This window comes from Pristiophorus japonicus, chromosome 13 (assembly GCF_044704955.1).
Source record: "Pristiophorus japonicus isolate sPriJap1 chromosome 13, sPriJap1.hap1, whole genome shotgun sequence".
In the NCBI taxonomy this organism is placed as follows: domain Eukaryota; kingdom Metazoa; phylum Chordata; class Chondrichthyes; family Pristiophoridae; genus Pristiophorus; species Pristiophorus japonicus.
The window spans coordinates 157,808,428-157,823,295 of NC_091989.1; the positions used below are offsets into that span (position 1 = coordinate 157,808,428).

Below are 14,868 nucleotides of genomic sequence, written 5' to 3' on the forward strand. Positions count from 1 at the left end.
GGTGCAGGTGCCGCCCATTGAGGTGCCAGCTCCTTCCCCGAGTGGTTTCAGTGTTAGTGGGACATTCCATGGTTTCTCACCGTCCGAGGCTGGGGATTCCAGTGGGTTTATGCGAGGCACATCCAGGGCCCCACCGTCTGATGCCGCGGGTCCCAGTGGGGTGCAGCGAGCCACACCCAGGGTGAGGAAGGGGTGAGCTCGACAATGCTCTCCTGAGATGCAGGATCTAACAGATGTGGTTCAGATGATGGCAGAGAGCATTGACCTTACGCGTTCACTCCTGGACACCATCAGGGGGGTGGGTGATGAGGTAATGGGACTGTTGGGAGAAGTAACAACATTCTCACGAGAAATAGGAACACTGTCCGGGAACATGGGAGGGAATGTCTCAGTCAGACAGAACAATGTCTGTGCACATGAGGGAGAGAATGTCGCAGGTAGCTGATATACTGTCAGGGCACATGAGGGAAAGAATGTCTGAGTTAGCTGCTGCAATAAGGGAACACGCCCAGACCCCATGCCCATTGACAGAATCAACTGCCATTCCCACTCCAATCCCCAGACCAGCCTCTGAAGAGGCCCAAGCCAGGTCTTCCACATTACCACCTGCCCCTCCCATCCCCCATCAAGAAATGCGCATTACCCGAGATGTTCGAAAGTATAAGCTTGGTACCAACCTGAGAAATGCTGAGCCACCGCCTGCGGGCAGGGGTGGAGTCACCAAGACCAAGCGCAGCGGGCGGTCTTAGAATAAGGTGGAGGAGAGATGGGTGCAGCCTTTCTTTGTTGCTGTTTTTACTGTTACTGTTGTAACTGTTCTCAAAATAAAAGTTTTTTTGTAAGTTATGTAAGTTTAAAAGTTTGTAAGTGATCTTAACTGAAAATTTTAAAGTTTGATACAAGAATATTTTTATTTAAGTTTACAAACAAATGTTTGTTAAACTTTTGAATAAAATATATTTTACATTATAACTGAATCATTTCCATTATTTGTTCCATTATTAACAACTTTTTGAACTAAAGAATAATCATTTCCATTATTTGTTCCATTATTAACACAATCTTTTGAAGTAAACAAGAATCATTTCCATCATTTGTTCCAGTAACACAGTACAGAACAGGTTCAAACAGTAAAGATGGTCCATGTGGAGTAGTTGCCGCTGAGCCTTCAGGCAGCAAAGCGTTCACGGATGAGCTGCTGGCGCAAGGCTCAAGCAATTGTTAAAGGGTCATGACAGCCCGTCCTCCTCCGCCATCGTGCTCCGGGTTCAGGTAGTTGCATGTCTTCCTCGTCCTCCTCCTCCTGCTCTACGTTATCTGCATCTTCCTCCTCATTATCAGACACTCTCACCTCAGGTGGGTCTTCTACCAGCTGCTGCTGCCCTATGAGGGCTAAGTTATGCAGTATGCAGCACGCAACAGTGAGCTGACCGACAATCTCAAGTAGCTTCCGGAATGGTCCAAGCATCGGAAACGCTGTTTCAAGAGGCCAATGGTGCTCTCTATTATGCTGTGCGTCGCAATGTGCGACATGTTATATCCCCGGTCAGCTTCCGTCCGGGTTACCCGTAAGGGCTTCATGAGCCAGGTGGCGAGGCTATATCCTTTGTCTCCCAGTAGCCAGCTCTGCCCTTCTGGCTGCTGCTGAAACATGGCAAATATAACGATCTCGCGTAGGATAAACACATCATGGATGCTCCCAGTGTATCTTGCACCAACTGACATGATGCGATGCATGTCGTCACACACGAGCTGCAGATTAATGGAGTGGAAGCCTTTTCTGTTCCTGTACATCTCAGAATCCTCTAAAGGTGCTCACAAGGCGATGTGGGTACAATCAATGCAGCCCTGTACCTTTGGGAAGCCAGCAATCCTGGAGAAGCCCACGGCCCTTTCACGCATTGCCTGGGTGGTCATGGGGAACTTTATGAAGTAATTCCTCCGTGCATATAGTGCAGTAGTCACCTGCTGAATGCAGATATGTGTTGCATGTTGCGAAATGGCACATACATCCCGTTGTAGCTTGGAACGATCCTGATACATAGAATGAAAGTGCAGCTGTAACCTTCACTTCAACTGACAAAGCAGTCCCGCTGATGCTTCTACGTTGCAGCTCTGCTTTTACTAACTCACAGATCTGTTACAACTTCTTTGCAGAAACGCAGCCTTCTGACAGTCTGCATCACTCAGGTGCAGGTATGAATGCCTGTGTTGATATACCAGACGTGGGTAAGGCCTCCTGGCCATCACCCTATATGCTCTGAGGTTCCGCATGTGATGATATCGAATCAATTGTCTCCTCCGCAGCACCATCGTGCAGAAGGCTTGCACAAGGTATGGCATTGTCAGTAGTGCCCCCATGATTAAATTGTACCTGTGCAAGAAGCTTAAAAAGGCAGGCAGGACAAGGTTCTTTGGGCCAAATTTTCACCACCATTCTGCGCTTTTTTTTGGAGCAACTTAACATCTGCAAGTTTCGCTAAAGTTTCTACGCCATTGTAAACTACTTACAGCCGTAGTTCCCGACTTTTTTATGTCACTGGGGGTGCCGGCTGCCGGCAGCGTTATTTCTGGCCATTTAAGCGAGTTTGGCCAACTAGGGTTTTTCAAAAATGGCGCAATACACCATTCTGAAAAACCTTACGTGAACTTAAGAAAATCGTGCAGAAGATCGAGTTCCACTGCCCAGGATAGCAGCGGTGGGGGGGGGGGGGATGGAATGGCACCGACACCGGGGGGGGGGGGGGGCATTCGGCCTGGGATAGGAGCAGCAATGGGGGCGGGGGGCCATTCAGCCCGAGGCAGGAGTGGCACCAGCACCGGGGACGGGCGGGGGTAGGGGCTTTTCGGCCCGGGATCTGAGCGGCAGCAGGATAATAATAATCACCACAACAACAGTTACAAGTCAATTTTTAAATTAGTTGAAGTTTCTACTCATGATACATTTGACTGTATAATACACACTACTACTACAATAATTTGCATCTATATTGGTCCTTTGATGGAGAAAAACATCCCAAGGTGCTTCACAGGGCTACAAGAAAAAGAGGCTGAGCCAAAGGAGATGATAATAGAGGTGATCAAAAGCTTGGTCAAAGCAATGGGTTTGAAAAATGGTCTTAAAGGAGCAGATGGAAGCGAAGAGGTGAAGGGGTTTAGGAAGGGAATTCCAGAACCTGGGACCCAGTCAACTGATGGTACAGCTGCCAATGATGGAGCAAAGAGGGAATTTCACAAAGGCCGGGAGTCAAATGATCAGGCAATTTGAGGGGATTGTAGAGATGGAAGAGATTATAGAGATAGCAGCAAGGCCATGGAGAGATTTAAACATAGGAATGAGAATTTTCAATTTGAGGCTCCAGGGGATTGGGAGTCAACGTAGATAAAAGGACTATGATTGGGAATTGGTGTTAAATAGCACAGCGGGTTGCAGAGTTTTGGATGAACTGAAGTTTATGGAGGTTGGAGAATGGGAGGCCAGTCAGGAGAACACTAGAATAATGGAATCTGTAGGTAACAAAGATATATACAAGGATTCCAGCAGCAGATAGGCTAAGGTAGGAGTGGAGACAGACAATGCTATGAAGGTGGAAATGGGCAGTCTATGTGATGGACAGGATTTTGGGTCAGAAGCTCAGATCATGTCACTTCACTTCATATCAAATGGATAGAGCGTTTCATTCTTTTCCAGTTTTCTTCCTGGTCTGCATGGGTCAAAACCATAACAGTTGTTCTGAATAGAGTATTTCATGTGCCACATGGAATTCACAGGCGACTCATGACATTAATTTAGTATAAAGCCAAATTTTTTTCTGAATGCAAGTAAGGCAAGAATAGTTTTCTATTAGTTAACAAAGGTTCTGAGAGACCATCTATGAAAATAAGTCACAGAATGGGTTATACTTTTAGGCTATGTCCAAGTGAAGTATTTTATTAAATACAAGTATCATAGAAGCATTCATAATAAGATTGAAAGTGGATCATTTCAAAGGAAGAAGACAATGAGCTTTTGTAAAAATTATTTTTTCATTAAAAACACTAAAAAAATCTAAACATACAAAAAACACCATACAAAAATTTACAAATTATTGTGCGGAGATAGTCAATAGTGTATCAAATACCTCAAATCAGAATACTGAAGAACTTCTAAAATAGATATAACATCTTTCATTATTTTGGGCTTATGAAAGACATGTTCACGTAACATTTTAAATCAACTCTCTCACAAATCAGAAACAAGTGTGTATCATAGGACATGAAAAATGATTGAGTCGGGTGATTGATAAGTGGACATACCAATCAAGTGTAATCACTCATGGAACAAAAACAGATGTAAAGCCTGAAGAATTCAATTTATCTGTATCTGTAAATATTGACCTCTCATCAGGCAACACCACTGGAGCTAAGGAACAGTGCTACCTAATATGTTCTTTTCAGAAAAACAAATTTAGGTTATTTGCCACATGTATGCTATTGATCCACAAGTGCAATAGCCCAGATCTTTCTGTAAATCGAGCAGTACACTAATACTTGGGACAATATTTTATTTTATCTATGGGGCTTCAATTTTTATTTAATACAGAAGAGATTTAAATGAGTATCTTTGAATAGTAAGCCTTGCTAAATTATTATCGTCAGATCTTCGTTCCGATGGATGTCATATGTTCTAAGATATGTTGAGAATTGTTCTCCTGACATCACTGAAGTGTTACACTCAGTAGCAACCATTAACTAATGTTATTTTATGTGCAATAGCAGTTTTAATTTAATCTTGGTGGAGTTTTAATTTTCACCAAGCTGAAATATGCATGAAAATAACATCAATATCCATAATGAAGTAGAGAAAGTTTCTAGCATTCAGATCAAATTTACACATTTGTAACAAAATGTGCATTGTGAAACTGAAATACAATACTTAGGTTTTGTGGAGGTAATGTTTTTTGATTTATTCATGGGACATGGACGTCGCCGGCAAGGCCAGCATTTATTGCCCATCCCTAATTGCTCTCGAGAAGGTTGTGGTTAGCTGCCGCCTTAAATATAATGAAGTGGCTTGCTGGGCCATTTCAGAGGGCAGTTAAGAGTCAACCACATTGCTGTGGGTCACATTTAGGCCAGACCAGGCAAGGAGGGCACATTTCCTTCCCTAGAGGACATTAGTAAACCAAATGGGCTTTTACGACAATCTGGTAGTTTCACGGTCACCATTACTGATGCTAGCTTTTATTCCAGATTTATTTAATTAACTAATGTCGCTGTTAAACGCCCACACACTCCCCCCAAAAAAATTTAAGCCTTGTTGAAGGAGGTGTAACTGCGTTTTTAATGGCGCAATGACTGTTGAACCATTATGGCCCTGAAGAACTAATTTTATATTTGTGGAATGTCAATTTTTTCCATTAATATGATTAATTACATGTCTTTAAAATATTTTTTTTAAGTTCATGATATTTCCAATTCTACCTTAATCCTATGTGTATGTCCCAATCTATATTTCACTTTCTGTAAAATTTATTAAAAAAAGTAAATTAGAATCTGTGCATTTTACTTCCTGGTTTGCTGTCTGAGAATTCTTCAATGTGATTGCTGCCCAGCCTGTATGATGACATCACTGTTGCTGGAAATTTGCTTGAATTGGTGCCAGATTCAAACAAAGATCGGGAGAGCTGAAATTTACACCACAGGAATCGCTAGATCTTTGTGGACAGCTTTCTTCGAGGTCAGCAACGAGCGCTATTGCTTCACCACAGACCGCAAATTCCAGGCCAGTAGTGATGGAGATCCTTCTCAATGGTTTACACAATGAAAAATCATCAAACCAACTTCACAACATACTCAGCAGTATCACATCCTCGCAAGATTTTCTTTAAAAATGCATAGAATAGGAAAAACAATGCATCTTAGATGCAGACATCTGGATTTTATTTCATTTATGAAAAATGACTCAAAATATGTATATGTAAGTTAAAGTATAAAATACAAAACCCACTGTCTGGTATGACTGTTCCAGGGGTACAGATTAAAAATGAAGTTGAAATATGTTTACATTCTGAATGTCCCATTTCTATAATTCATTCCATTCCAAACTATCCAACTAGAAAAGACACCAATTTTAAAAGTAGTATAAAATATTTACGCTTCATCGTGTAACAAGATATTTTAGCTTTAAAGTAGCAATAAAATTACAGCATTAAAGGTCTTTCTGGGCAACTACAATTTAAAAAGAAAAACCACAATGGCAACAATGTAGGATAATTCAACATGATTGGAAAATGCAACATGTATAGTCAGTTAATCAATTCATTACTATATTACTGGCCTTAGGATAAGTTTTACCATCCTTCTTTATTAGTGGTTGGTCTCAATATTAACTAAGTTAGATATTTGGCTCTTTTAGTTTAAAATTTGCACTGGATTATGTTAAGTTGTAATGAAAATATGACATCAAGAAACCAATTACAACCACAAAATAAGAAAAACGTTTCAAATCCAATCAGGCAAAAAGTTTGTACTGAAACTCTCTACAAACTACACAGGAAGATGTTTAAAAAGGCAGCAGTTAGCTGGCATCAGTCTAACAATCCCATTAATCAAACAAATCCCACACAGCTGCAACTAAGGAGTTGGTTAGCTGGTTGGTTAGCTCATTGGCCACATTACAAAATAACAAAGCAAATGAGACAACTCTTTAATTTTAAAATTCTCATCCTGGTCTTCAAATATCTTCATGGCTTTGTCTATCCCTGTAACCTCCTCCATCCCTACAACTAAGATCTGTGCGCTCCTCCAATTCTGGCCTCCCAGATTTTAATCGCTCCACCATTGGCAGCTGTGCCTTCAGCTGCCTTGGCCCAAAGCTCTGCAATTCCCTCCCTAAACCTCTCCACTCTCTCCCCTCCTCCTTTAAGATGCCCCTTACAACCTAACTCTTTGACCAAGCTTTTAGTCATCTGTCCTAATCACTCCTTGTTGTAGGCATTAGGCACCTGCTGAATATATCAAAACACTAGGCATTAGGCACCTGCTGAATATATCAAAACTCATATAAGTTTAAAGTGGCCACATATAAAATGGCTGCCCAAGCATGATGGGTACTCAGTTAGTCAAGTAATGAACTGGGGCTGACCGAGCAATGAGCCTGTGAGGCCCACTACCGGGAATGCCTTAGCTCACTCACTTCAGACAAGATAACTATAAACGAACCATTATAGTACATGATGTGGAATGTCCTTTGACTAAGGACTTCACACAACAGAGCCCGAGGAACAGAGATGGGGGGGGGGGGCCCACCTCACATAACGAGGTCATTAATCAGCCCGAGCTGACAAAAAACGAACATACAGCCCCTGAGATATCAGGAGAATTCTACTGGGTTAAAGAAACCTATATGTAATCTATAATCGTTATGATTAGATTGTGTCCAACCGAAGTGGGCTGAGTAACTGTAAAGAACTATTGTAAAACATATAAATATCGATGAGTTTCTTTGTTCGTCGGAGAGAAGTGCCTGGATCCAGTCCTGAGACTTCCTCCCCGCTAGCGAAAATAAAGGCCGCATTGGCGTTGGAACCGACTCTGAGTGTTGAGTGATTCTTCCGAGAAAACATTCACGCTAACACTCCTTATGTGGCTCTTTTGTTTGACTACATTTACCTTTTACCTTGGGGCATTTTACTACGTTAGAGGCGAAAGTTGTTGTTATTGATTTCTAATAATGTGTCAACCTCCTGTTTACGATTCTACTCAATTTGCTATGTGAAATATTGATGGTTTATGGTAGTCATAAAAATTACTTAGTGCTGCTATTTCAGCTATAAGAACATAAGAAATATCTGCAGGAGTAGGCCATTTGGCCCCGCCATTTAATATCATGGCTGATCTGATCATGGGCTCAGCTCCACTTCCCTGCCCACTCCCCATAACCCTTTATACCCTTATCGCTCAAAATTATGTCTATCTCCGCCTTAAATATATTCAATGACCCAGCCTCCACAGCTCTCATGGGGCAGAGAATTCCATAGATTTATAACTCTGAGAAGAAATTCCTCAACTCAGTTTTAAATGTGCGCCCCCTTATTCTGAGACTATTTCCCCTAATTTTAGTTTCCTCTGACTGGAAATATCCTCTCTGTATCCGCCTTGCCGAGCCCCCTCATTATCTTATATGTTTCGATAAGATCACAGTTAATTTTTCTGAACTCCAATGAGTATCAGCCCAACCTACTCAAACCTATTTTCATAACTCAATCCCCTCATCACCAGAATCAACCTAATGAACCTTCTCTGAACAGTCTCCAATGCAAGTATATCCTTCCTTGAATACGGAGACCAAAACTGTATGCAGTACTCTAGGTGTGGCCTCACCAATACCCTGTTACAGTTGTAGCAGGACTCCTATGACAAAACAGCTTTGCTTTTCACTTGAGTTAATCCGGCTAATTACTGCCCTATTACTCCCAATCAGCAGCAAATAACTTGGTCACCGCTCGGTTTGAATTCCGTCATGTCCACTCAGTTCCAGACTACATTACAGATTTGGTCCAAATATAGATACACCTAAATTCCAGAGATGAGGTGCGAGTAGCTGCTTTTGCCATCAAGGCAACATTTGACTGAGTGGGACACCAAGGAACCCTAGTAAAGCTTTAATCAAAGGAGATCAGGAGGGAAACTCCTCAGTGACTAAAGTCAAACATGGCACAAAGGAAGATGATTGTAGTTGTTGAAGGCCAATCATCTCAGCCCTAGGAGTTCAAGTCAGCGTCCTATGCCCAACTATCTTCAGCTGCTTCATCAATGACCTTCCCTCCGTTATATCAGAAATGGGGCTGTTCCTTGCTGATTGCAGTAACTCCATTCCCATTACTCCATTCTCCAGACTTGGACAACATTGAGGCTTGAGCTGATAAGTAGCAAAATAAAGAAAGACTTGCATTTATATAGCACCCTTCACGACCACTGGACGTCTCAAAGTGCTTTACAGCCAATGAAGTACTTTTGGAGTGTAGTCACTGTAATAATGTGGGAAATGCGGCAGCCAATTTGCACACAGCAAGCTCCCACAGTTATGTGATAATGACCAGATAATCTGTTTTTGTTATGTTGATTGTGGGATAAATATTGGCCAGGACAGCAGGGATAACTCCCCTGCTCTTCTTTGAAATAGTGCCATGGGATCTTTTACGTCCACCTGAGAGAGCAAACGGAGGCCTCAGTTTAATGTCTCATCTAAAAGACGGCACCCTCCGACAGTGCAGCACTCCCTCAACACTAGATTTTTGTGCTCAAGTCCCTGGAGTGCGATTTGAACTCTCAACCTTCTGACTCTGAGCCACAGCTGACACACAAGTAACTTTCCCATTGTATATAATTCCACTTAATGGAAATGTTCATAAAGGAACAAAGTATGTAATTCTATGTACAGTATGTACGTAAAGTAATTCAATGTTCTATTGTGGTCTCCTTGAACTTTACAAAACTAATTCCACTTTTGAAGGAACTGTCTCAGTGGTAAGTTAAATTAATGCATTAGATTTGGTACACACCCATTAAACAACTTTTGCAATATTGAAACAGCTGTACAACATAGGATCATTAACAAAGCAATAGTGAGGTGGCACAGTAGACCTGGTTTCAAATCCAGTCCATATCAATGTACGCTCTTCTGCTGATTGCAAGAGGTTTACATAAAATTCATTTGGGCACTCCTGATCTTACTAGATGTGAATGCAAAGCACAAAGCTCAATTTGTCATTAACTTGGCAATCTCACAGAAGCTGGTGTGTGTGAAAAATCAAAATCTGGTGCAGCTAGAGGCACTCTTCTGTAGCTGAATCTCATGGCATTGTTGGGCCAGAATAGTGGGAACATTACTTCAGAGCTCACTGATATTATACATGATCCTGAACTGCTCAATACTGACAGGTGACTGAAGTAGGAAAATATCTACTCCCAGTGCGAACATCGCTCCTATTGACTAGGACAAAATTAACCGATGTGTTGAACCTACTGCCCTGTATGCTTCAGTGATGCACTGGACAAACTAAATAAGTGATCACAGGATAATTACAGATGAAGAAGGCCATTCAGTCCATCTTAATTGATCCATTCAGAAAGATCCATTCAGAGCTTCTGCAGAGCATGCTACGGTGGAGAACCAAGATAAGACAGAGATGTTAAATGGATACTTTTCATTTGTTCTCACTGCTGAACACTGCTAAGTTGCCAGTGGTAACAGAGAGAGAAGTTACCAAAATTGAATCCTTGAAAGCTAATGACCAATAGTCCTGGCTAGGATTAAGGTTGATGAGCATGTAGGCTACATCATATCTGGGTGGGAAATACTGAATCGAATAGATGCTCTCTGTCCTTTTTCATATGTATATTCAGCGATCAAACCAGAACAGTGCATTATCCATGTAGCTTTTCTTCATTTGTAAACCTAGTCAATGAGTATAGTGGGTGACTTAATCACGGGGCACATCACAGCTGAGCAGAATCTGATCAGCCAAGCAGCACCTTGTTCTTGGTGAATGTCCATTCGTGCATGCACACACATTTTCCATCAGATATCATTGAATATGAACTCTGGTCCTGAGATCAATTGTAGTGCATCCATTGCTACTCCAGTTGAGATCAGCTAATTGAGCACAAATCAGTGATCAAACCTCGGACTGCTCAGTGAGAAGAGGAGTCAACGGTATATTTGTATAGAAAGAGAGCAAGGGAACGATAAAGAAGCACAGAGCGATCTGTATTAATATTAGAAGACTTGTGTACAGCGTGCATTTCCTTAAGTGTAACACATACTTCCGGTCATGATATTTTAATCATCCCTAAACTTCCTACTTTTACCCCATTTTCTTATATTCACCTCTGAACAGCTCACTCTTTCCATGTAGTCACTCTAGTTCTGATATTCCTTTGCTGCCAATTTCTATCTCCCAGCTGTGAATGGCATCAATACCTGTGGTTTGTGAAGATCAGTCTTCTTGCCTGACCAGAAATCCTGCCCCTGGTGTCCACTTCCACCGCTGGTTAGCTCCCTACCCCAGTTCCACTACATGGCCGGTCACATTGCAAAATTCCAGGGTTACCTGATATTGAGCCAGAAAATTGTTTTAGTTTGTTTAAAGCACCAATTGCACTTTTATTATATTTGCCAACATATAAATTGGTGCAATAAGCACCTTGAGCTCTGGGAAACCAAAAAGCTAAAACTTCTGGAGAGCATAGAAGTGTGAAGACTTACATCACCCCCTAACTCAAGAAACCCCTCACCCAACATTGGCAGATACTAAGCGCCACTTAATACCCAGCCCTGCTGTCTAATATTCCCAAACTAAAAACTTGCTTTCCCAATTGTACCTACCCTAGGAACTTCCGCCCTAGCACTCCTGTGCCCTGGGACCACCCCCCATTACTAGATCCCAGGATCCATTTCCCAATACTTCAAAACATCAGCATCATGTCCACTGCAGCCACATCACAGTATCCCTCTTCCATTGCTCTCATTTTCTGAAACACAACTGTGCTCCCCATTACCCCTCCCACTATTCCCAATACTTGAACCCCCCCACTCCCTTCAAACATGTGTTTCCAGATCCCATGATGCCTGTTCCAATGTTCACAGACCTGGGTTTCCATTCCCAGTGCTCCGAGACCTTGGACCTCCATCCAATGTTCTCTATAATTATTTTTTGGCCCTGTATGGCCCTTTAAGGGGCTGTGCGGGCCACTCAAAATACCGCGCATGCGCGGTTTTTACATTGAAAAGCCTAAAAGCCGGCTGTCTGGTTCCCTGGAGCACGGCACAGTCACGTAGCTTACAGGAAACATTGCCTCCACCTAGCACTGCGTACCCCAGGCCCCTCTCCCATACTGCCACAGCCCAGACCAACCTCCCAATACTATCAAATGGGGTAAAAGTAGGAAGTTTAGGGATGATTAAAATATCATGTCAGGAAGTATGTGTTACACTTAAGGAAATGCACGCTGTACACAAGTGTTTTAATATTTAATACAGATCGCTCTTTTGTTTCTTTATCGCTCTCTCGCTCTCTTTCTATACAAATATACCGTTGACTCCTCTTCCCACTGAGCAGTCCTATCTGCAATCTGAAACATCTTCCTGTGTGTCTGGGCTTTAAAAGCCAAGAGATAAAATTGATTGTGTAGCTAAACAATTATCAGAATCCAGAAGAATTGCACACCTGAAATGTCAATAACCAGCCTATTATCTTTACTGAACTGCTGTGTACTTACAACATTTTCTGTTTTCATTTCAGATTTCTAGCATTGGCGGTTTAATGTTAAGTTTTATTGTATAATAACACAATTTGATTTGTAAATCAATGGCTTTCTACATTACAGGTTATAAAATAGCACATCCTCTGACTCTGCTAATAAGGAGAATATATAAATGTATGTGCATTTCTGAAATTACACAAAGATCGCAAACTCTAATTCAGGTAGCTATACAATAAAAGTTGTAACAACTTTGCAAGGAGACCATTTAAATGCAATTTTGTTGATAACGCCCAATTCTATAAACATTACCAATCTATTATTGGGTCATTTGTTTATGATTCTGCTTCAGTGCTGAATCCTAACTATTAGAAGCTTGTATTGAAAGTTTGATGTTCTTTTATAGAATAATTAATAGTTTTATAATTTTTCCAAATGGAAATCCATCAACTTTATGTCTGACAAAAGGTCACGGACCTGAAACTTTAACACTGTTCCTCTCTCCACAGATGCTGCCTGACCTGCTGAGTATTTCTAGCATTTTCTGTTTTTATTTCAGATTTCCTACATCCATGGTATTTTGCTTTTGTATAACATTATGCAGATACTGTCTAGTGAATACCTCAAACATGGTGCTTTATTACTGAAACAAAGTGGAACTATAGCAGAGTAAACCAAATTATGAATTGATGCTGTTCATCATCATGGTTCTATGCAAGACATGAATAACTTTCAACCATAAATTTAAGGGAAGATAGATATGTACATAAGGAAGAAAGGAGTAGAAGTATATGTTGATAGTGGGTGATAAGGCTCATGTGGAGCATAAGCACTGGCATAGACCTGTTGGGCCAAATGGCCTGTTTCTGTAAAATTCCATGAAGATTGTTTTAGGCCTTAATATTGTTTTTGCCGGGGATAGGTTGTGATTAGAACCCTTCCTATAGCTATATTTAACTCTTAGTTCACACAGGTATGTAAGCAATACAGATTCAAGCAACCTGCAATATGTAGCAGTAAATCACACTTGAGGTTCAAATACTGATACAATGACTTGCCATCTTAAATATTTGATTGCTCCTGTGCATTTGTAGTGGGATCAGCAACTTCTTATGAGCTGTCCTTTTGTAATAAGTTACAATTGGTGCTGCTTATATGGTGGTACCATTACAGCAGTTAACACATGATTCTGAAAGATAAATAGCTTGATTCTCTCAAAGACCCACAAGAAGATGACAAGAATGCTGACATACTGGATCCAAGCGACCTTAATCATCTCCCAGAAACCAGGTCGATAAGTAAAAACACAATTAAGGAACAGAAACAAGCAAAAGGAAATAAATACACAATACATTAGTAAAAGTTATAAAAACAGAAAGGGCCCAAGTTTCCACATGATTTGCGCCTGATTTTTAGGAGCAACTGGTGGAGAACGGACTATCTTAGAAATCGCAATTCTCCACATTTTTTTTTCTGCAGTTCTAGTCAGGTAGAACAGTTCTACTTTGGAACAGAATTTTTTCTTCAAAAGGGGGCGTGTCCGGCCACTGACGCCTGATTTGAAAGTTTCCACAGTGAAAACGTACTCCAAACTAAAGTAGAATGGAGCAAGTGAAGATTTTTGTAGAACTGAAAAAACCTGTTCTACACATTAAAAAATCAGGCGCAGGTTACAAATTAGGCGTCCAGAATGAGGTGGGGGGGGGGGGGGGGAAGGGAACTCATTAAATTCTACAATAAATCCTTATTTATACTTCTACAAATATTATACAAATAAATCCAACCTGAATAAACATTTATAAGCAAAGAAAAGATTAAATAAACCATCTTCCTACCTGTGTGAAAGTGCTTCAGGCACAGAGAATTCTGCAGCTGTTCGTTCCCGTGGGGGGGGGGGGAAGGGAACAGCTGTTTCGTTCCCGCGGGGGGGGGGGGGGGAAGGAGACAGTGAGAAGGCTGCAAGTGCTAATGTGCTTTTATTAAAAAAATGTTCAAAAATTAAACAGCTACAAAGAACTACAAAAATGGCCGAGTGCCAATGTTTTTTTCACACTGAGCATGCGCGAACGCTCCAACGCGCACGCGCAGTGTTGCCGGCAGGAAAAACTAATTTAAATAGTACCCGCCCCCTCCCACTTACAAAATCGGAGTGAGTGTAGGCTCCGCCCCCCTGGGCGCCGCGCCAGGCAGACAAGGAGCTGCAGAACGCTCCAGAATTGCGAGGTTTTTTTTTAGGCGCCGTTTTAGGCGCGAAAAACGGGCGCCCAGCTCGGAGGGGCGCCCGTTTTTTATCCTGTGGAAACTTGGGCCCATTATGTTGGAAATCTCAGCAGGTCAGGCAGCATCTGTGGAGAGAAAACAGAGTTAACGTTTCAGGTCGATGACCCTTCGTCATCGACCTGAAACATTTTTTTCCTCTCTGAGATTTCCAGCATTTTCTGGTTTTATTTCAGGTTCCAGCATCCACAGAATTTAGGTTTTGTATTAGTAAAAGTTAACCGTGTATAAGCTTTACAATAGACTTGTTATTCACTCATTCTAAGCAGAATCAATGATCTAAGATTGAGAAATCACAATCACGCTAAACCACTACATTTCAAAAATAGTTAGGGGCTTAGCAGT

At 41.5% G+C, this 14,868-nt stretch overlaps 1 protein-coding gene across 3 annotated transcripts in view; it reads right to left on the reverse strand.

Annotated features, from left to right (window-relative positions):
* Positions 1–1,821: 1,821 nt before the first annotated feature.
* tmem231 (transmembrane protein 231) overlaps positions 1,822–14,868 on the reverse strand; it is an 80,554-nt gene continuing 67,507 nt past the window's right edge. For 2 of the 3 annotated variants that reach the window (XM_070896997.1, XM_070896998.1), the window contains exon 7: positions 12,091–13,544. In XM_070896997.1, coding sequence (XP_070753098.1) covers positions 13,382–13,544 — 163 coding nt within the window. In that variant the 3' untranslated portion in view covers positions 12,091–13,381. Of the gene's footprint in view, positions 2,035–12,090; positions 13,545–14,868 lie in introns of those variants that run through there. The other variant, XM_070896999.1, reaches the window with a different exon arrangement.